Genomic DNA, 22678 nt, shown 5'->3' on the forward strand with positions numbered 1-22678 from the left:
TGAAGTTAGATGACGGCGTAAGAATGATCGTGCAAGCCGTCCGTTACAAGATGTTGCAGCAGCTGAAGGATGAGCTAGAGAGGACGGAGAAGGAGGCAGCCTACATGGTGACGATGACAGATTAGAGTGAGCTCGGATTGCCGGTCCGGCAAGGCAGAAAAACTTTTTTTTAACGAACTGTCGGACCGATATTCTTTTGTGCCCGGATTGCGGGTCTGCGTTGGAGATACTTGGGAGAGTTTAAAAGGAGAGTGGCGTGACCGTGTACGAGGACATTGGAGCAAAGTGCGAACGTCAGTGCGGCCTGATCATTAGACCCGGCTGATACAATAGCCTCGTATCAGCCGGATGACGCGTAGTGTAGGCCAAATCGTTTGCACGCACTGCTTTGCTGCGGTCGCTAGAAGCAGTGATCCGTTCTATTTTCGTTATGCTGTAATAATTTTACTTAAGCTGACGCAACTGTGTGTACCTCAAGTTACACCAATCCGCTCGTACGGTGTTCATTGCTACTGTAGGTCTCACTGGTAATCACAAACACAATCAGAAAAACAGGATGTTTTTTAGGGAAGAAGCAGGCCGTCTTAACATCCTCTTCATCATTTTTTAGGGAAGAAACAGAGTTGATGTATAGACTGTAAAATCAAAACAGATAAAGTTACAGTACATGAACATCACAGTCACTAGTAAAATCATCTCCGGTAAACACGGAGGCCTGATGTAGACTGTAGAGGAGCCAACGGAGTTGGCGAAAATAATACGGAGAAGGTGAAACGAAGATACATCCAAGTTGAAGAAACAAGCATGAGTATGGAGCTACAGCATATTCCAAGTATTCATACAGCGGGAGGGGGGGACACTACAGCACCCTCCATCTGTCATCAAACACATCTTCTTTTAAACAACAACAACAAACAAGGCCGTATCATCATCATCATCATTCATCATCAAACATACATCCAACATGAAGAAAAGGCGGCGGCGGGGGACAAAAAAGAAAAGAATCGAATTACAGACTAGCAGCAGGGTATAAAAATCCATCCTGTACTTTCCTCGGGGTACGGACGACATCGTCCGTCTGCGCCCGGCGAGCAGCAGCACCGCCGTCGGCACCTAATAAACATCTTATGGACGGACGCAGGGGACAACCTTACTATGATGTAACACTGTTTTACTCGAAGCCGTCCATCATAGGGTGCTGGCCCCCTTCTGAGGAGGTGTTTTTCGACGACTGTTTCCGGGCTGTGCCGCGCCTGTTCTTGGCTTTCTTCGCCTTCATCCTACGCTTCTTCTCGGTGGCGTCCACCCAGGTGTATTCGGAAGGTATATGGAACGGATCGACCTCGTCTTTCCAGTTCTTGCTATCGCCGCTGTCGCTGGACTGCGCACCACGGCCCCCTCTGACCCACGAGTACCATGACGCCGATCCTTCCGAATCTTTGGACTTGGCGTCCTGGAACTGCGTGGGGCTCGTTGGTGGGGTGGCGAACTCATCTAGAGGCTGTAATTCCTCAAACTTTGTGAATGTCACAATGACCCGTATTGTTGGGACAATAGGGATAGCAATCTGAAAATTCACAGGATACATGGTTAGAGATCAGTACTTCAAGGTATAGCTAAACAATGCAGAGTTTATCATACATGCACATTCACCTCCCCTCTTTTGGTATTCAGAATAGAACACCCAGAGTGACCCTTAAGTAGAAAATATAAAACAGTAATTTGTGCTGTACATATACGAGCTCCACAAAAATATTACCAAATACAGCATCAGACACAAGCAAACGGGATCAAAATACTCCAATTCATGTAGTTAAGGAAATGAAACTCAGCTTGAGACAAAAGGCCAGGCTAAAAATGTATCGTGTGTGGAAATAAACCAATGGTCTATACCATTCTTGTTTTGGGCATTCAAGTTCTGCCTTGTTCAGATAGTAGTTAGCTGTTGCCTCAAGTAGCTGTTGCCTTGTTCAGATAGTAGCTAGCTGTTTTTTGGCATTCAAGTCCTGCCTTGTTCAGATAGTTGTTAGCTGTTTTTTGGCATTCAAGTCCTGCCTTGTTCAGATAGTAGTTAGCTCTTGCCTCAAGTCGCTAGCAGTACTTGTGTTATTGTAATACTAAAACAGGATCAACCTTCAAATTATATATACTAAAAGTGGTCAGATCGCAACACAAACCAAGACTCAATACTAATTCAAAAGTGGTCAGTATTGGTGCAATACTAATTCATGCTCTAGCCCATTAACAAGAACCAAGACTCAATTCCAGTCCGGCAAACTATGTCCATTAATTCCATGAGCAGTAATCCAATATATGCAAGTTCTGAATACTCAACAGGAATGTGAAGACATGATTTTAACGGACTGACTGTTGGAGCAACAACACACTAGGCATTGTCAAAAGATTTAAAGTTGATTTAAGAAAACAGAAAAGATGTGGCAAAAAAGAAACACAAAATAACTCATACTAGGTTCTAGTATGAGGCAATAATGTTCTATATCAGCAGGTAATTGCATGCAGTAATAAAAAGAAACGTCACCATGTATCTAAATCCTAGAAAGAGTCTACCATATGCTTCATGTTATAAGCTGTGACTATCATTTTGGCCCAAATATAAAATCCCTTATGTGACTCCAGTAACTTCAAAGAAAAGGTTTGCTTATATTTAATTATTTGTTGTTAGTGTGAAAGTAGAGACAATACTGTACAAGGATAATCATATTTTCTAGCAAAGCAGGCAGATGGTGAAGAGTGCATTTCATGATTGTGTCCTTGTTGGTGCAAGATAAAGGATTCAGTGTTTTGATAGCTTGGCGCGAGCTGCCCTTGTAATACTTTCAGTCCCCTTAAAGTAAATGTGCATTGCAATTGGCCTTGGTTCAGATACTCAGATCAGAGCCAGGAACAGAAAAAGATAAAACTTCACAATAGAGGTCCAAACAACACTATATGTGAATGATAACAGATACCCCAGCAAGGGAAAACAAATACAACATAGCATGGTGGTCGGGCTGATAACAGATAACCCACAGTAACAGTTGCATAGCGCCCAGAACGTTGAGAAAGAATAAGCATGCAAACTTTGACTTGAGATAAACAGGAAAATGAATCAAATAGAGCTCGTTAAATGACTGGAATAAAATGTTGACAGATGCATGGACAGATGGTTACCTTGACTGGAAATGTGCCTGTAGGCAGCTTGGTTGTCAAGAGTTCCCTAAGCCTTCTAACAGCCTTCACTTTGTTTGCTAGTACATCGAGCAAAGGGATCAGCTCATCCGTCTTCAAAGGGAAATCCGGTGTCAACCACAACACTGGTCTTAACCCCTTCTTGTACTCACTTTCGAGTTTATTAGAATCCCCAGATGAGACACCACCCTTCTTCTTCTTGCCGTTGCCCTTCTCCTTTCCCTTCCCTGCATCACCTGATTCATCCTTGCTCACTGCCTTGGGTGCCTTCTCATCATTCTTGGCACCTTTCTTGCCGTTCCAAAACCATCCCTTCTTGTCTTTCCCGGCACCGTTTGCATCCAAATGATCAGCCCCTTTGTCACCTTCCTCGGCCCTGTCCTCGGATTCCTCGTCCTGGTTCCCCCTCAACGCAGAATCAAGCTGCTTCCTCTCCTCGGCAGTCAAGACTTCATCCAGCTCAGTTTCAAGCTCTGCGCTCCTCCCATTCTTCTCCTCCCCATCCATCGCAAACAGCTCCTCGTCTGTCATTGCCCCAGGGACCCGTCTCGACTTGACGGTCACCAGGACATTCAACATATCATACACCTTTGCCTTCCACTGCCCCACGGCTTCAGTCCTCTCCTGCCGGCGCCAATTCATGTGCGGCACAAGATCCGCCTGCGTGACGTCTATCCCGGGGCGATACATATTCGTCTTGGACATCAATGCCACCTCATGAGCCACCTCCGACTCCGTAGGCTGCACGCCGGCCCCTTCCAACGCATCAGTGATCTCCTTATCCTTATGAGACAGCACTATCAGAGAACCCGGGAGCAGCTCCTTACCCCCAGCGTCCTCGGGCCGCGCCCCGTCGCCGAGGAACAGGAACGTCTGGTCGGAGCGCTGGATGCGGAAGCCGTCGAAGCCCGCGAGCGTCATGTCGGCCCGCAGCGCGGCCCCGCGCTTCCAGATGCGGTAGGTGTCGGAGGGCGCGATGCGGCCGATGAAGGGGATGACGGAGGACTCGAAGTGGAAGGAGATCTCCATGTAGAAGTCGCGGATGCGGGAGACGGAGGCGAGCACCCGCGGGAGCCTGCGGCACCACTTGGCCCAGGCGAGCGGCTGGTAGTGGCGCGCGATGATGGTGGCGATGGCGTCCTCGCGCGTGCACACGGCCTCCTGCAGCGCCGACCAGCCGTCGGCGTTCTGCAGCGACCAGTCGGCGCCGGCGGACATGAGCAGGTCGGCGGCGACGGGGTCGCGGAGGCGCACGGCGAGGTGCAGCGGGGTCTCCCTCCGCGGCACGTCGCGGCGGTCGATGACGGCGGACACCGCGTCCGCCACGCGCTCCCCCGCGATCGACTCCGCCTCGGTGGTGACCTCCCCGGCCCGCGGCAGGCGGGGGAGGGCGGCGACGAGGGTTCGGAGCGCCGCGTGGTCCCGCCGGTAGACGGCCAGGTGGGCCGGGCTGTGCGCGTACCTGGCCGCGTCCTCCATGGCTGGCGGGCTGGCTGGCTGGCTGCTGCCGCGGACCAGCCGTCGGGGCGCGCGTGGCAGGCTAGGCTAGGCTAGGCGACGCGGATCTGGCGCGGGGGAGGAGGCATGGGGGGTCGGGCGCTCAGATCTGGCGCCCGCGGCGCGGCGGGGCGGGCCCGAATCGACGGGGGCCGCGCTCCGGTACGGCTGCGTCGCCGGCGGCGAGCTTGCGCGCGCGGCGGGGGAGTGGGGAATCGGGGGCGGGAGGGGGGGAGGGGGAAGTAGTCCTCCTATTTCGGTTCGGGAAGATGGAGAGGAGAGAAGGAAGACGCGATGCCTCTGTTTTTTTTTTCCTCCCTCTCTCGATCCAGTCGGGCCGATGCAGTGCAGCCAGCACTGCACAGTGGAATGGGTCGTCTCTCTGAAGGGTGGGGCCGCCAGTGTTTCACCCTGATATTTTTTTCCTTCGGGCGAATGCTTCGAGCGATCTGGTTTGGTGTTTTCTATCGGATGTCCCTGGTTTGGTCCAGTCCATGATCGTCGGCGCCCGTCGATTTGCCCGCTCAGTTTTTTGAAGGTGGTTCATATGATTATGATGGCATGCGTGTGTTTATATCGATGAATGTATATGTTTTTCTGTCGTGTTTCTAAAAGCAGTCATCCAACGTCTGTCGTATCAGATAAAGTGATCCATTTTTCTTTCGATCCGGTCAGCTTCTGGTCGGTCTTGTTATGGCACGAAACATAAATCTCGTCGGCTTAAGATGTTTGACGGTGTTTTCGACATTTCGGACCCATCAATTAGGTAACACATGATTGGGAGGCGGGTCATGCATGGTTTAACTTCCTCTTGGACAAGACATGGACGAGACACTGTCCATCCAATTCATCTTCGTCATGGACATTGACCACCGGCGTGGTCGCCCCAGCTGCCGCTCCGCTACTTCCCTCCTCTACTCCCAGATGAGTGTGGTATAAGCGTGAGAAACATGTGGAGCTGGGGTCATGGGTCAAAAACGGTATGGGCTATCTGGTTCTAGTCTAGGGCCAGTCCGAGGGGAAAATAAACCGAAGTGGGCCGCCTCACTACCAGTGTTGCCTCACTGGTGGGACCAAGTTGTCCAAACATCGTCGCATATTTGGGTCGAGGCCGAAATGGGGGAGCCTTTTGGATGTTCTTTTCGGTTCAACCAGTCTGGTCCGAACATACGTGGGAGAAGTAGGGGAGCATGTTTACCATCTATGTTTTCTTAGTAGGGCGATTGTGAGCCATGTAATCTGCCTACCTTCTATGGATGATGGTTTCGTTCATAATGCATGATGATAGTTCAGTAACGCCAGGTGCTTTACTCGTGTGCGACATTAGGAGAAGATAAAATGCATATGTTTGGTCCCTCGACGATCGTCCATCGTCTTCCATATATCAAACAAAATGATCCCTTGTCAGTGCCGAGCAGTTTCTGGTTATGTCATAGGGCCAAAATCTTATCGATTAGGACGCTTGATAGTGTTTTTTACACATATAATTTCCACGCTTCCTCTAGCCAGGTCCGGTTCGGTTTTACTCTAGGGCCAGTTGAAAGGGAAATTAAACCAGAGTGAACTGCCTCATTGCCACGAGTTGCCTCATTGGTGGGTCCATGTTGTCGAAAATGTCGTGGAAGATTTTGATTCTGTGAAAACCCAATAGTTGGATTTTATGTAATGAAATTGCCTTCGATTGTGGTTGTGTGAAACCCTGACACCCATAGTTGTTGTTTTATGATTTTTGTTCCTACTATTGTGAGGAAACAAATTTGAAAAGTTTTAAATCAAGCTATTTTTTCTGGCTTTAACATCAAGATATAAACTCGAACAGTTCTGGACAGACCACGTTTTCTTTCTTCCCCAAAAAAGAAAGAAAAACTCCCAGACATTTAGGGTTTCACCGTCTCTCGCCTGTGCTGCCATTAATCTGCCTTGTCTTCTATGGCCTTAGGGCCATGCATGCGCGGTGGATCCCTACCCTTGCCAACGGGAGGGCTCAGTCTTTGTTTTGAGGTGTTTTTGTGAGTCTATTTAGGGTTTGCGTCTTGCTCAGGAAGGCGAGACGATGGTGACTTCCTAATGGAATAAGGTTCTCCCCGTCCATCCTGCGTCCCAGCGGTGCATCTCACGTTGTAGGAGGGCGTGTGGAGGTATGTCTTCAGATTCGGTCAGCGTGTGTCTTCAGTGGATCCACATGGATCCGGTCTTTGTTAGTTTGTGCACTTGTGTCTATAGGTTGGATCCTTCTTATCTACACTTCTCTTCATCGGTGGCGGTTGCTGTTCTAGTGTGTTGGTCCTTTTGGGGCCTTAGCACGACGACTTTCTGACTGTCTATTATAATAAGATTTATCAGACTTTGGAGATGGAGGGCCGATGACGGCGGCGTGTCTTTGGCTCGATCCAGTGCTTGTAGTCATCGGTAGGTGGTCTACGGACATGGATGTAATTTTTGTTACTTCTTGTGTTGTACTACCATGATGTTTGATGAATAGATCAGAATTTTTCCCGCAAAAAAAGGTACCAACTCGAACTATATGTACGAGGACAAGGAATGTGTGGTGTTTTGTGCACGAGTGGCATGATATTCCATCAATTCAATTGTTTCTCGGGTGCATATTACATTATCACTCTCAGATGTGCCTCTGGTGTCTTCGTTGCTTGAACTCCATGTTGCATCTACAGATAAGGAGGAGGCATGCACATATGGATGTGTTAGACCCCTCGTGTTAGACCCTGTCCGCCGCCGATGCCTGTTGTGGAGTGAGGTCATCTCGGAGGCCTTGGCTCCAGTGCTGCTGATTATGCTTGGGATACATGAGCTATGTGGGAACCCATCTTCGCCCCTATCGATGGTGGTTCCAAAGGTGGCCTTGTTTGGTGCCTCGACGCCCTCACTAGTGCTGTTGGAGTCTAGCCAACAGCTCGCCTTCATGGACAATAGAGGTTTGGATGCTGCCATCCTTCACCCATGTGTGACCATCGATCAACGGGTATCCGTGGGTGGCGAGGTTGGTGGCCAGATGCGATGACACTTGATTCTGGGCTCTCTTTGCGAAAGAGCTTTGCAACTTGCTTGCCAACTTAGAGGTTGTTAGCCCTACATCTGACAAGGCGATTGCTTGCCTTCTGGAGGGGATGGTAATCAGGGGCAAATGCAAGAAAGGTGGACGCCTGCTCTAAGGCCGGTATCCTAAAAGAGAAGTCTCTCAAAAACAAAGGCAAGAGTGGCGTTGTAGGGAAAGTGCATGCGGCTGCTTCATGGATGGTCTACAGTCTCTTGACATGTCCTCATGGATTGAGTGGTCATTGCGGATTTGGTGGTATCCTTTGTCGTCGGTATAGGTGTTCTTGTTGGCGGTTAGTTTGCGATGTGGAGACGTTGTGTTTTACAATTATTGCGCATTGGGAGTGTTCGTAGGGTCACTTATGTGGCCGTGTGGTTTCTTTCTTTGTGAGTAGTTCACATGTAGTCAGGGTATCGGTTTTCGTCTAATTTTTTGTTAATTAACCAGGCAATTGTGTTTTTAATTAATTCATTGATGATACAAATCTTTTGCCTCTGTTTTGAGGGGAAAATATTATTACTCCCCTTGGCCTCGGTTAAAAAATTAATCTTTTTTGCCTCTGTTTTAAGAAAAGAATAAATTATTACTCCTCTCGGCCTCGGTTAAAAAATTAACCGGTGATGCAAATCTTTTGCCTCTGTTTCAAGGGGGGGGGGGGGGGGGACAATATTATTACCCCCCTCAGCCTCGGTTAAAAACCTGTCAAGTTTGACCTTTCTCAACACACGAACAGAGCAGAGCAGCGCAGAATACCCGATTACTGCATCCCGTTGTATAATCCCTCCGTTGACTAGATGTACAAGGGTTAGTGGAGCATTACGCGGGTGTGTGGCAGTCTTAGGTCCACGTTCGTTCACACAACCAATAATAACAAATTAAGAATGGTTTGACAGTCCGCGGAATGAGAGGGAAGAAACAGAGCAAGAGCACAACAAGCAACATGGCCGTCGCTGTTAGCGATGGACTATAAACAGCACAAATCACGCGAAAGAATGACCAACTAATAGACAACAGACAGAGCAGCTCTTACACGTACGTCCCTAACCCGACCGACCTAACCCAACCGGTGCCGAAAGTCGTTGGCTGCTCGGCAGTCCGGTGCCGTGTCGACAGGGACACGTCCATCGATCGTCCATGCACGCGTTGCTAGTGAATGTACTACTGCCTGACGAATTCTGAAGCTGAAACCGTACGCGGCGGCAACAGCAGACAGCCACCGGACGCGCTTGATTACGCGCGGCAGGTGAGCCGTGAGAACAAATCCCATTAGCTTGTACAGTAGGTTGGTGGGTTGCTGGACCGCTTGAGCCTGGAGCTGCATGCATGTGTGCATGATGCTAGCGACTAACATGTCGCTGGCCAACCGCTGCAGCGGAGGCCGGAGGTGAGTGCGATGGAGCTCGTGCCCGCGCATTGGCCGGCGCCGGATCGGGTCGGGTGCTCTTCATCACAAAACTACTCCCTCCGTTCCTAAATATTTGTCTTTCTAGACATTTCAAATGACTACTACATACGGATGTATGTAGACATATTTTAGAGTGTAGATTCACTCATTTTGCTCCGTATGTAGTCACTTGTTGAAATGCCTAGAAAGACAAGTATTTAGGAACGGAAGGAGTAGCAAGTAGCCAGGTACTACTACTACTCCAGAGTAGCAGTGGTAGATCCTAGAGAGGCAAGTGGGCTAGGGGATCTCCATGAGATCCATCCATCTCGCGGCTGCAGCGCGCAAGCTGGGGGACGCACGGCGCAATTAGCAAGGTCACATGTCGTTAGCACTGTTCGTCTAGCATTATTATTGTATATGCGTGTAACTGTGTGTGCTTCTGCGCGTCCGCCAGATCACCTGCGGCGTGGCAAATCGTGCGTCTCTCCTCTGGTCTGGAGCCTCGAGTCTTCTCGAGGAGAAGTGAAGAACTGCATGCTGACACGCACTGACAAATCAACAGGTAATCAGGTATGGAAGGGTTGCTGCTCGGCCGATGCCGCTGCCGATGCAGCAACTAGAAGCGGATCTTTCTTACGCAGATACTACTACAACTACAGGCGGGTGGATCTTGGCCTCACGCCGATTCGGGCAAACGGGCAGGGGGGCAAAGCGGAGCGGCAGCAGCGGCAGGATGCTACTACTGCTAGTGCTAGTCGCGCGCCCATAAAGAACATCGGTGACAGATAGATAGGGCAGGCATGCCCACTGGTCCCTTCCCTTCCCTTCCCTAAACCTGGAGCTCCATGTCTAGCCTCACGTGACCATGCTCCGTGAATTTAGTAACAGTACTACTGCTAGCCTGCTGTTTTAGCCTGGGTTATGGAGAATAACAATGGACTGAACTGAACAATGATGCAAAGCTCGACGTGCTGGCCTGGCTTGGCTGGTCGTGCACGCACTCATGCGTGCATGTGCACGCGGTGATAAACAAAGAGAAATGCGAATGAGTGAGTTGTTGTGCATGTGTCTACCTGGTTAATGATGATGATAGTAATCTCTCTGTTTTTCCTTCTCTCCTCTGTCGCTGTTGTAAAGGCTGGTGCATGTTGTGATGATGGTAATTACCTGCTTAATTTAGGACAGTAAAACCGAGCCTAAAGCGAGCTCTCTCAGCTATTTGGGTTTCTGGCCGTCCGTTTTCGCGATCTGGACATTACTGGCCATCAGATCTCGTGTCAAAAACGACCTGTGCCTCGCACTATGTGTAATCTGGCCCAGCTGTCATGTGGGCTGCTGCTTATCTGGTAAACTGAGCCGTCCGGCAGCCCATTCTAGCCCGTGCTGCTGTTTGCTAAAGGGGGCGATTATAGGGGTGGATTAATGAGTTGCTTGGCTCGTTAAGCTTGTGCTTGTTAAGGCTCAGCTCGTTAAGCTCGTTAAGATTAACGAGCAAAAACTCCTGCTCGACTCGACTCGTTTGAACCTTGTTAAGCTCGTGAGCGCTCGCGAGCGCTCTTTAACAGATCCTGATTTCTTATTGTCTGTAGGATGCGTGTTTATATGTGGCTTTTAAGAAACAAAATGGAATGCACAAGTTTGTTGCCTACTATGTAGAGTAGATTGGATAAACAGATTGAAGTGCTATGGAACTGGTGTCACGTAATATGAAAATATGTGTTGTGTTGTTACCAACGAGCTTAACGAGCTACTCGTGAAACTCAAGGACTTCGATATCTCTCGAACATTCAGGTAGAGAGGTGCGCTAGATAAGGTTCGGAGAGGAAAGGGTAGAGGCCAAACGATTCTGTTCGGTACGATCCATCTCTCTCCCGAACGACCTGCTCCCTCTCCTCTAGTGGCCCAGCCCAAGAGGCCAGCCCAGAAACAACATTGTCTTCAAGAATTAAAAAACGAATTACAAATATTGTAGCCCCAGAATTGCTTCTGTCCCAGAAAAATAGAGAAAACACAAAAAGGCCTAAAAAATGCATTGGACCAAGAAAAACACTCCCTGACAAAAAAAATCTAGGAACAAAAAGTTGCCATGCTATAATGAACAAAACTACCATATAACAATGGAAAAAGGTATATTACGGAAATTTAATTATTTGCCATGTCATGATGTTCATGCACACTTCATGACAACTGAGTTGAGTGTGGAATTTTTGCCAAGATATTATGAAAAAACACAAAAAATGGACATATAGGATAGAGCAAAAAAGATTTCTACAAAAATTGCCATTGGGCATGTATAAAAAATTTCTAAGCAATGCCATATCAATGGATAAAAAATTCTTAACTTTGCCATCTTTCTATACACAAAAAGTACTAACATTTTTCTTAGACACAACCAACAGAAAGTAAAATCAGGGACAAAAGTGCCATGACACAACTAAAAGTTTGCCATGTTATACTCGACGAATTTGCCGTAGAAAATATAAAATAAATTTCCCCTGGTAAAAAATAACATATACACGAGAAAATGCCATGGTATTAAATGAGAAAACATGCAGGTTTAAAAGTTTTTAGCATGGGCCATAGCAAATCTTTGATGGAAAATGATCTATACATCATGGAAACTTAGCGGAAAAAGGTTTACACTTGTAATTGTTTTTGTCATGTTGTCAAGTATGAATTTATCATGGTACATGGATTAAACTAGCCATGGTACATAAATTAATTTTGCCATGGTCCGTAAAAAAAGTTTTCCATCTTAAAAAACATAAATAAAATATGGAAAATTTGCCATATAACATTTGCCATGTTTATATGGACCATGATAATATACATTTCAAGAAAAATGGTGGTAACTATTTGAAAGATGGCAAGTTTGCCATGATTTAAAAACTTTCAGAATTAGCCATGTTTTATTAATCATTTTGTCATGGCAATTTTAGAGTTGTATAAAACATGGCAAAAAATTAGACATGATGCTTGAGTTAAAATTGCAACATAAAATATATAAATAAAAATGTCATTTATGAAAAAAAAAATATAGGCGTGATATGACAAAAGAATTTTTCCATGGTACTAGACTTAAACTTGCCATGGTCCATCAATTAGTTTTTCCATGGTACGTATAGTAAGTTTGCCGTGTTAGAGAGAAAAGAACTAACACACTTTTGAAGAAAATGGCCGCAAATTATTTAAAGGATGGTAAGATTGCCATGTTGATGTTGTAGAAGCTTTCAGAAATTTTGCCATGGCAAATTTACCGATATTGACATGACAAATATATCACATGGACCGTGGCAGATTTTTTTTTTCCATGGCAAAAAAATAGAGTGAAATTTGCCATGACAAAAAAGAGTAAAATATTTGCCATGATGTGCGAATTGCCATGATCAATCAAAAATAAATTTGTCATGGTAGAGAAATGAAAACGAATGTCATGTTGAATTCAAATTTGCCACCTTCGACATTTTCGACAAAATTGCCGTATTCTACTCAACATCAACTCAAGGCAAGCAATGAGTCCAGAATCTAAGTACACTAAATAGTATGAGAAATCTACTAAGAGTTGTTCGACAATTTGCCATGTTCTGTACAAAAAAAAGTCACGTTCTACTAAAGAATTGCCATCTTCAACATTTTCTACAAAAAATCCATTTTCCCTTGGCAGCTAGCACATGTGCATCTAGAGATCTATTTCATGCATCAGCCTATATTAAAAAGGAGAAAATTGCCATGTCATTCAAAGTAAAATTGCCATGGTGAAAAAAGAGTAAAATTTTCCCATGGCAAAAATAGACTAAAAATTTGCCATGTCAGTAAAAGTAATATTGCCATGGCAAAAAAAGAATAAAAATTACCATGGCAAAAAAGAATAAAAATTGCCATGGCAATAGTAGAGTGAAATTTGCCATGGCAAAAATAGAGTGAAATTTGCCATGGCAACAACGGAGTAAAATTTACCATGGCAACAACGGAGTAAAATTTGCGATGGAAAATAATGTAAATTTGCCATGGAAAATGAAGTAAAATTTCCTACGATACTAAAAAAGGTATCGACTAAATTGCCATGGTCTAAAAATTCAAATTGCCATCGTAAAAATAAAAAATTCCCATGGAGCATAAAATTATTTGCTGCCTGGGAAAAGTAGATTACTTGGTGCACCTCAGATTACACTACACTAGGTTGGCGTATTACACACAAAGTTCAATCAGCTGTCTGCCGAAAAGTGTCGGGGTGAACTATATTATACAACCAAAGAAGTGCCTGGATTATGCTACAAAATCTAGAATTCTTTCGTACGAGCTCGCATGGCGAGTTGAAAAGCTCGAGTTCATCTGAATTTGAGCTACTAATATAACGCGAAATTGGTACAAGTTTGTTTGGCGTGTGTGACATTGACTAGTATGAGAAACTGATCATGGCAAAGTAGGGGCCTCTCTGCTTCGATGTCGATTCTGGAGACGACGTGCTGTCAGCGCTTCTCACGGCTGCTCGTCCGCTAGGCCATGGCGAGGTGCGCGGCGGCGAGCACGAGCGACATGAGTAACATGGCCTTGACAACGACGAGTTTTGCCATGGCAAAATGAAGTAAAATTGACATGGCAAAATTTTGTTTTCTCTACTTTGCTTTTGCCATGGCAATAATATAGGTAATTTGCCATGGTTAGATAAAGTAAATTTGCCATGGTCCAAAAAAGGTGTATTTGGCATGAGCGATTGGAGTAAAATTTGCCATATATGTTAGATTTATTTTTCCATGTATTTAAATGTAAATTTGCCATGGCAAATGAAGGTAATATTTTTCCATGGCAAAATAAAGTTAAATTTGACATGGCAAAGTAGAGAAAAAATTGCCATGTATGTTAATATAAATTTGCCATGGCAATGTAGGTAAAGTTTTGCCATTGCAAAAATAAAGTAAATTTTGACATGACAAAATAGATTGTTAAAATTGCATGGCAAAATGTAGGTATATTTGCCATGACAATAAAGTAAAATGTGCATGCTGCAAATTAAGATTTGCCATACTTGATGAGTATTCAGTTGACTGAAACATGGTTGCTGTTAATGCAGATGTGTATAGCATTCACTTTGACTGTAAAAAAAGGCTAGCGAGAAGATACAGTAAGATTGTTGTCTGCACTATCTCTTTTTTGTCTAGAAGATCTAACAATCTGCTGAAAAATCATACCTCCAAGATGGACAACTGTTGTTGCCCCTCCACTCACGTCAATTCCAAGTCCAACCAGTGACGCTGAATGTTGTCGCTGCCTCGCCAGGCACCTCCAGCAGGCGCCGTTCACATCGGCCTACCCCCGAGCAGCAACACCCTTGCCCTCCAACGCTGCAGGCACCTCCGCCGTCGCTAACACCGGGCGCGCCATCCCGGACCTCGTCGGCCACCGCCGCCGCCTCGAGACCATCCCATGGTCAGCGTCCACCGCAACTCACAATAGACCTCGTCTCCACCGCAGCCTCACCTCCATCCTTCTCCCTCGCCACCGCTGACGTTGAGCGCGGTGCCGGATCTCTTCAGCCACCACCACCGCATCGAGTACCGCTGCCAGGGACCTTTTGTGCTCCCCCCCGCCAAGGACCGCCGGGTTGCGGAGCTCCTCGCCGCCCGGTCGCCGCTCCTCGTGGCCGCCGCCGGGCTGCGGAGATCCTCGACACGCAGTCGTTGTTGTTGCAGAAACGGAACCACCGGAGCACGACGATCACTGGAGACAAGAAAGAAGTCAGAGGGAGGCAACACACAAGATTTCCAGGCGCTCAAACACCTTGCAGCACGGACGGCTCATGTGTATTTCCAGCGAGCTCGAACTCGACTCCACTCTGTTACAATGATGAACACACGAGTTTTATACCCATGCACATAATGGACACGTTCTCCATGCCCCTGCCTGCTCGCGCCCACGACCCAGCTCGCTCTGGCCGTGTCCTCCGCATGCGCCCGCAACGCACGCTACGCGCCGAGCCTTCCCGATCGCCACGCTCAACCTGGACCTGGTCTCTAACAGCCCCATACACACACGCATCCCATGCACCACACGTGAGCACACACACGCACACACACCACGGTTTATTGGCTAACATTTTTTCCCTTAAACCGTGACCTATAGAAAAGTCGGCTCGTCGTCGACGTGGATGCCATGGCCGACGCTACAGCCTCCACCGCGCAGCACCGCACGTCCCGCGCTCCCAAGCTCGTGTACTCGACACGCACGCATTTAGTCGCCGCGGACCGAGTCCAGCTCCCCGATGCGGTCAGTCCTCCGCTGCATCTCTGGCACAAGCGCCTCCACGGCTGTCACGCCGAGCCGCCGCGACCTCTGCGTCACCACACAGGTCCTTCGCGACCTCCTCGTCTCCGCGACTGTCGTGCCCTTCGCACGCACTCCCCATGTCCCCGCGCTCCCGGCCCGCGCCCTCACCGCGCACGTACGCGATCTGCGCAACCAGGTCCAGCGCCTCGACGCAGTCCACTCCCGCGGTCCCGACGCGGCCGACGCGTCCGATGCGCACCCATAACACGCACCGGTCGCGCCCGGCTCGCCACCGCGGTTTATTCGCCATGCACCGCTGCGGCCTCACCTGCAGCGCTGCACCTCCATGCCGCCGCGCCGCTGTGTGTCGTCGTCGCGCCTCTGCATCCTCTGCACGAACGGCATCACAGCGAGCCACAACCGAGGCCGCCTCCGTGCTCACCGCGGACTCGCCGCGCCACAGCCCCGAGTCACGAGGCTCTCATACCAAATGTTGTTGCAGAAACGGAACCACCGGAGCACGACGATCACTGGAGACAAGAAAAAAGTCAGAGGGAGGCAACACACAAGATTTCCAGGCGCTCAAACACCTTGCCGCACGGACGGCTCCTGTGTATTTCCGGCGAGCTCGAACTCGACTCCACACTGTTACAATGACCAACACACGGGTTTTATACCCGGGCACATGATGGACACGTTCTCCACGCTCCTGCCTGCACGCGCCCACGACCCAGCTCGCTCTGGCCGCGTCCTCCGCGCGCGCCCGCAACGCACGCGACGCGCCGAGCCTTCCCGATCGCCACGCTCACCCTGGACCTGGTCTCTAACAGCCCCATACACACACGCATCCCATGCACCACACATGAGCACACACACGCACACACACCACGGTTTTGGCTAACAGTCGTCGCGGCAGGACCTGCCCCTCCTTGTGGCCGCCGCCGAGCTGCGGAGCTCCTCGCCGCCTGGTCGCTACCACAAGGCCTGCCGCTCTCCACGGCCGCCGCCGGGCTGCGGAGCTCCTCGCCGCGCGGTCGCCGCCCATGCGCATGGCAGATGCGGGGGAGGGAGAGGTGAGAGCTATCGAGTGGGTAGAGTTGCTGTCTTGGGGCTGGCCTCGTTCGGGACGAATTCCTAAACATCCGTACGCTTTCGCATGCTGACATGGAATAAAATTCAGCGCTGAGATTCGTGCGTGGAAACTAACGACAGCAAAAGCGTTCGGACCCAGATTCTAAAACACTGTAGGTTCGGGAGTTATAGATTCCGAAACTCAATAGCTCGTTCGTTAAGTTTGTTAAGCTTAACAAGCGGAAAAGAATGCTTGGCTCTGTTCATTAAGAAGCGAGCCACGAGCTTAACGAGCCGAACTATCGAGGGCTCATTATGCTCGCGAGCTACGAGCTTTTGGTCCAACCCTAGGGGCGACGGAGCACCTTCTTCTCTTCCCTTGTTCGCCTATCCTTATCCCTGCAGCCGCCACCCAATCTAGAAAGGTCGTGGATGAGGCTTGCAACGACGATGTGCCATCGACCCCCGTCCCCGTGCCGGCGACCGTGCTCCATCCGCCGCGCCTTCTTCCTCTGCTTCGATCCGATAGTTCCGATAGTCTGCTCGAAAGAGGAACCCACCACTGAACCACCCAACCCCGGCCCAGCCAAACCCGACTCTATTTCTTCTTCTCTACTGATTCCCTCGTCTCCCGAGTCCCACATGGATCGCCGTCCCCGCCATCCCCACATACCGGCAACCCTGCTCCCGGACTCAGTCCTCTCCCCACCGCAGCCGCCCCCACCACCACCGGCTCCCCTCACCTTCTCTCCCAGATCGAGCAGCAGGTCAGGCGGGGAACAGTTGCGTGCGAGGAGGAAGGAACTGCAAACTAGCAAACCTTTACTTTGTTCGTCCTCCAACACTCAGGTGTTCATCCTCCCAATCTTCCACTCGACGAGATGAGAACTTAGCGGCGTGGAGGCGGATGAGACAGAGCCAGGAGAGGATTGTGCGACCGCCTAGCCATGATGCGGAGCGAGGGACAAGGAGGGGGCCATAAAAAAACAAGCTTGAGGATCCTGACCACCTCCATCACCATCGGTTGCTTGGGATTCTCCTGGGTCGGGGAAGGCTGCTTGCGCGTTGGCTTCGCCCGCGGGGACTGACAGCCTGCGGCCGCCACCTACTTCAGCGTCGATGACGCTAACAAAAGAGTAAATGGCACTGGCGGTCCAAGAACTTGCGCTACGGGTGCACTTAAGTCACGGTACTTGCAAACCAAAAAAAACGGTCATAGAACTTGCATTACTGGTGCAGATAGATCACACAGGTCATCTGAATCGGCCAGTTGCCCACTTGACAAGAGCAGAGCCGCAGGACGCAAAGCAACAGAATCATCATAGGAACATACAGCACGGAGATCCAAAAAAAAACTAGGCATTTTCTTTGCTTGTTTTCTTCATTTAGACAGAGAAGATAAAGATATAACAAGAAATAAAACTTGCAAAACAGAAAGAAGTTGAGACTCCAAGAAACTTCATCTGATAAGAGCCACAGATCGAAGTCAAAAACCACGAGGGGAGAGGAGAAACTTCATAGGAGGACGAAAGACCTCAAGGAAAGACCATCATTTTAGAAGAGCAAAAACTTGAAGTCAAATCGAAGCCACATGCATGCCTCTTGCCTGCCTAGATGGAGAATGTAGCTAGCCCCTGATGCAATCTGCGTCGGGACACTTGGAAAGAACCCTAGATCGAGAATGCAAGGGGGGGGGGGGGGGGGGGGGGGGGGGGGGGGGGGGGGGGGGGAGAGTGCAGCTCGTCTTGCCTCGGACAGCAAGGTAAAACCACATGGGCGCTATCACCCATGGACGGCTGTGATTCATGAAGGTAAGTTTGGACGGGTGGGATGGCCCAAATCAGCAGGACCAACAATGATATTGACGTACCCAACCACAACCAGTGCAGGTTCAACACATGACGAAGGAAAAGGGTCCAAGGAGGACGAAAGAAGAAAGTAGAGTAATCATGCACGACAATTTAGGCATTAAGGCACCCGGTGCTTCATTTGGCGCGTCATTTATTGCCCATACTCATGCAGCCGAGTTGCCGACTGCCCTCCCTAGCTAGCTCAATCGCCTGCGTGATGCATGCTCACGTGCCCACGGATCACGCCCGCATGCATGGTTCAATCTCATTTTGTTACGGCTAGATTTTAATCAATTAGTACTAGTACTAGTACTTCGGAATTAGGGCCCACGGACGACGCAACTAAGCGAGAAGGGTTTCACGGCGCTAATCAACCCTAAATTCCGGCATATGAATGATCGGACGAGACGGAAAAACATCTCGCCGGACAGCTAGCACCATGCATGCCTCGATGCACGGCGATAGGTATGACGACTGAAGTAGCAAATGGTGCAGTGCGTGGGTAGGCAGCGCGTCTGCCGGCCCCTCCACAGCGCTGTACCGTAGTTTCCATATCTGTGGGATGGAGTAGCAATGCAGCTTTGGCTATCAGGGATGGCATTCAAACTCTAGCATCTCTTTCCTGTGCAAGACGATCATCAAACTGCAGCCGGTGGACCAAGAGCGCTCGGGCGCGCCTGGTCATGGTACCAGTGCGGTGCCAGGCCATTATTGTGGGGGAGCCAAGGCATATATAGGCTGTGTATTGCACGGGGGTCTTCTCATTAACTGCGACCCGTTCTTTCCACCACAAGCATCCCGGTCAGCACCAGCCCACGGGTCGCCGGCAGCGTCGACGCCCGGCGCCTCCGTCCTTGGCGAGGCCGTGTACTCGCAGGAGCATAGGGACGTAGGACACCCGGTAGCCGCCGTGCGGTGTGAGTCGCTCAGTGAGAACGTGAATCACGTGGAGACAACGACGCACAGCGGCGAGGTTTATGGACCTGGCGTACGTCCATGGCGAGATCAGTAGGGAGGTTGATTTTCCGGCCGGTGAGGCGAGACGAAACGGAGCCGAGAGCGATCAGTATGGAGTCGGTGCGGGGACTGTCAGACGCGGTGGTTGTGCAGATTGAGCCGTTGAATTTGCTGGGCTCCTTGGAGGTGCTCATGCATATGAGAAATGCACAGTACGTTGCTGGTCCATGGTTTGGGTCGCATGAATCGTGACTGGTCAGTGCCTGTGTCCGCGGACGTTTGAGGAGCTGGATTTGCAGGCTGCGGCGGTAGATGTTCTTAGAACATCTCCATTGCAAGGCGTTTGTTTGTGTAGACACTTATTAAAAGAAAAGGTAAATATTCTAAAATGGAACATAATCGAAGCTCCTATTAACCCAACGCTGATAAACCAGCCTCAAACCAATCCATCTACCACTTTTCATGCGGATGGTGCGTGTGGATGTTGCTTCTTGTAGATGTCCTCCACGAAGATTAGTTTTCTTAAGCGTGATCTATAGTCATACAGCTGATGTCGTGGCGTGAGGTCGATGCTGTGGTTCTGTGCATTGATGCGGTCGTCCGCATGTGGGAGTTCGCCCTACTGTGGGTAGTCTGAGAGCCATACCAAATTCTCTACCACAAGCTCAAAAAGACGGCACTTCACCTTTCCGAGTGGAGTAGGGGCCTTTTCTCTAAGGCAAAAATCCACCTCCAAGCCGCCCTTTTGGTGATTCTCCGCCTTGACATTGCCCAAGAGGGTAGGGTCCTGTCCGATGATGAGCGTGAGCTACGGGCTAGGCTCAAGAGGCGGGTCATTGCCTTGTCTGTGCTTGAAAGGTCTCGTAAGAAGCAATGTGCCAGAATCTCCAACCTTAGGGAGGGGGACGCAAATACTAAATTTTTCCACCGCCGAGTCAATGCTAGAAGGAGGAAAAACCACATCCATAGAATCAAGAATGAGCAAGGATGGGTCACCGAGCATATGGCTAAGGAGAAAGTAATTCATGATCATTTTTCCAACGTCATGAAGAAGGGCCCCTTAAGCCGCAAAGATTTCAACTGGGATGAGCTAAATTTGGAACCCGTCGACCTCCATGACCTTGACTCTGCTATGACCGAGGGTGAGGTCCTTGAAGCGATCAACGATTTGCCTTGTGACAAGGCCCCGGGTCCGGATGGCTTCACAAGCCTTTTTTCAAGAGGTGTTGGAACATTGTCAAGGCCGACCTCATGCGGGTCATAAACCATTTTGACTCCCTTCACACGTCAAACCTCCAGTGGCTCAATTCCGCCAACGTGGTGCTTTTGCCAAAGAAAGATGGAGCGGAGGGAATTGCCGATTATAGGCCCATTAGCCTACTCCACGCGATCGCGAAGATTATTGCGAAGGTGCTCTCCTTAAGGCTTGGCCCCCACATGTCAAAGCTCGTTTCCAATGCTCAAAGCGCCTTCATCAAAACAAGAAGCATCCACGACAACTTTTTGTATGTCCGTAACCTCGCTCGGTGCCTGCACAAGAGCAAGACCCCTTCACTTCTCTTCAAGCTTGACATCCGCAAGGCCTTCGACACCGTGAAGTGGGAGTACTTGCTCGACCTTCTCCAACGGCGAGGATTCCCTAGCAAGTTTAGGGACTGGATCGCAGCCCTTCTTAGCTCCTCCTCCTCGAGGATCATCCTCAATGGTATTGCCGGCGACCCAATTAAGCATGGACAGGGCCTTCGGCAAGGGGACCCCGTATCCCCGCTGCTTTTCGCCATCGCCATTGACCCACTCCAAAGAATTCTCGAGGTGGCTACGAGAAAGGGGCTCCTCCACAAAATCAGGGGTAGGGGAGCCATGATGAGGACCTCCCTCTATGCAGACGATGCGGCCGTCTTCTTGGATCCGATCAAAAGGGACGTCAACAACCTTGCAAACATTTTGAGGGGATTCGGTGAGGTCACGGGTCTCTGTTCTAACTTCAACAAGAGCTCTTTTGTGCCCATCCGATGCAACCACCTCGATTTGGGACGTTTGACTCAGAGGTTGCCGGCTGCTAGGGCTTCCTTCCCTCTACGATACTTGGGGCTCCCTCTCTCAGTTTGGCAACTAAAGTTGGTGGATCTTCAATTTCTAGTGGACAAGGCCGCTAACAAGCTAACAACTTATGAGGGCAAAAACATCACCACCATCGGACAAACGACTCTTGTCAAGTCCGTGATCACCTCCCAAGTGGTCTACCCCGCCACACCGCTAGTTATTCCGCCAACCATCTTGCTCAAAGTCAACAAACTTGAGAGAGCTTTCCTTTGGTCCGGTTCGGACAAGACAACGGGAGCAAAGTGCAAGGTCAATTGGGATATTGTTTGCCGGCCACTTCAATATGGGGGACTTGGGGTTCTCAACACCAACAAGTTTACACGTGCCCTCCGGTTGCGATGGCCGTGGTATGAACGGAAGGAGCCCACCAAGATGTGGGCGGGGATGGGAAACCCATGCGACGAGGAGGACCTAAGCTTTTTCTACGCTTCCACTACTATCACCATTGTCAATGGTGCGAAGACCCCTTTTTGGGACTCACCGTGGCTTCTTGGGCGCAAGCCAAAAGACATTGCCCGCTCATTTACAAAGCGTCAAAGAGAAAGAATTGGAAGGTTCGGGAGGCCCTCTCACTCAATGCATGGATACTCAAGATCAAACCGCCCACCATCATCTCCGCGGAGCTCATAACACAGTTCTTCACTCTTTGGGCGCTTTTGCATGAGGTCCAACTTGATGATCTCACTGAGGATGACATTGTCTGGAAGCATACGGCTAGTGGAATCTACTCGGCGGCATCCGCATACAAGGCTCAATTCTTAGGGATGGTTCTTACACCCTTGGACAAAATGGTTTGGAAGGCTTGCCCCCCCCCCCCCCCCCCCAAAAGTCAAGTTCTTCGCTTGGTTGGCGCTACAAGACAGAATTTGGACTGCTGATCGTTTGGCAAAACGTGGGTGGCCCAACTGTGGTCTCTGCCCACTCTGCATGAGAGTGCAGGAATGTGGGCCTCACCTCTTCTACAAATGCCGCTACACACGAAGGCTTTGGTCTTTGATCATTGACAAATACCATATTCTCGGTCTTCACACCAACGGTTGGCCCCTGTTCGACTCAGTTGAGGCTTGGTGGGCAAGTACCTGCGACAACGCCACTCCAAACCGCCAAGCGAAGGCGTCCCTCACTATGCTTGTTTCGTGGACTGTCTGGAACAAGCGAAACGCAAGGGTCTTCAAGCACAAGAGCGCTCCTCCAACTATTTTGCTTGCCTCCATACAGACCGAGGCCAACCTTTGGGTCATCACCGGTGCCAAAAAATTAGGGTCCATTATTTCGCGAGAGTGATGTCATGCCGTGTATTGAGTG

General features: G+C 49.5%; 1 protein-coding gene across 1 annotated transcript; it reads right to left on the minus strand.

Annotated features, from left to right (window-relative positions):
• Positions 1 to 769: 769 nt before the first annotated feature.
• Positions 770 to 4939, minus strand: LOC123139503 (ankyrin repeat domain-containing protein 13C). Its single transcript, XM_044559288.1, has 2 exons — positions 3172 to 4939; positions 770 to 1567 (listed from the first exon to the last, which is right to left on the minus strand). The coding sequence occupies exons 1-2, from the start codon at positions 4666 to 4668 to the stop codon at positions 1172 to 1174; spliced, it is 1893 nt and encodes a 630-aa protein (XP_044415223.1). The 5' UTR covers positions 4669 to 4939; the 3' UTR covers positions 770 to 1171.
• Positions 4940 to 22678: the final 17739 nt, after the last annotated feature.

The sequence above is a fragment of the Triticum aestivum genome, chromosome 6B (assembly GCF_018294505.1).
Source record: "Triticum aestivum cultivar Chinese Spring chromosome 6B, IWGSC CS RefSeq v2.1, whole genome shotgun sequence".
NCBI lineage: Eukaryota > Viridiplantae > Streptophyta > Magnoliopsida > Poales > Poaceae > Triticum > Triticum aestivum.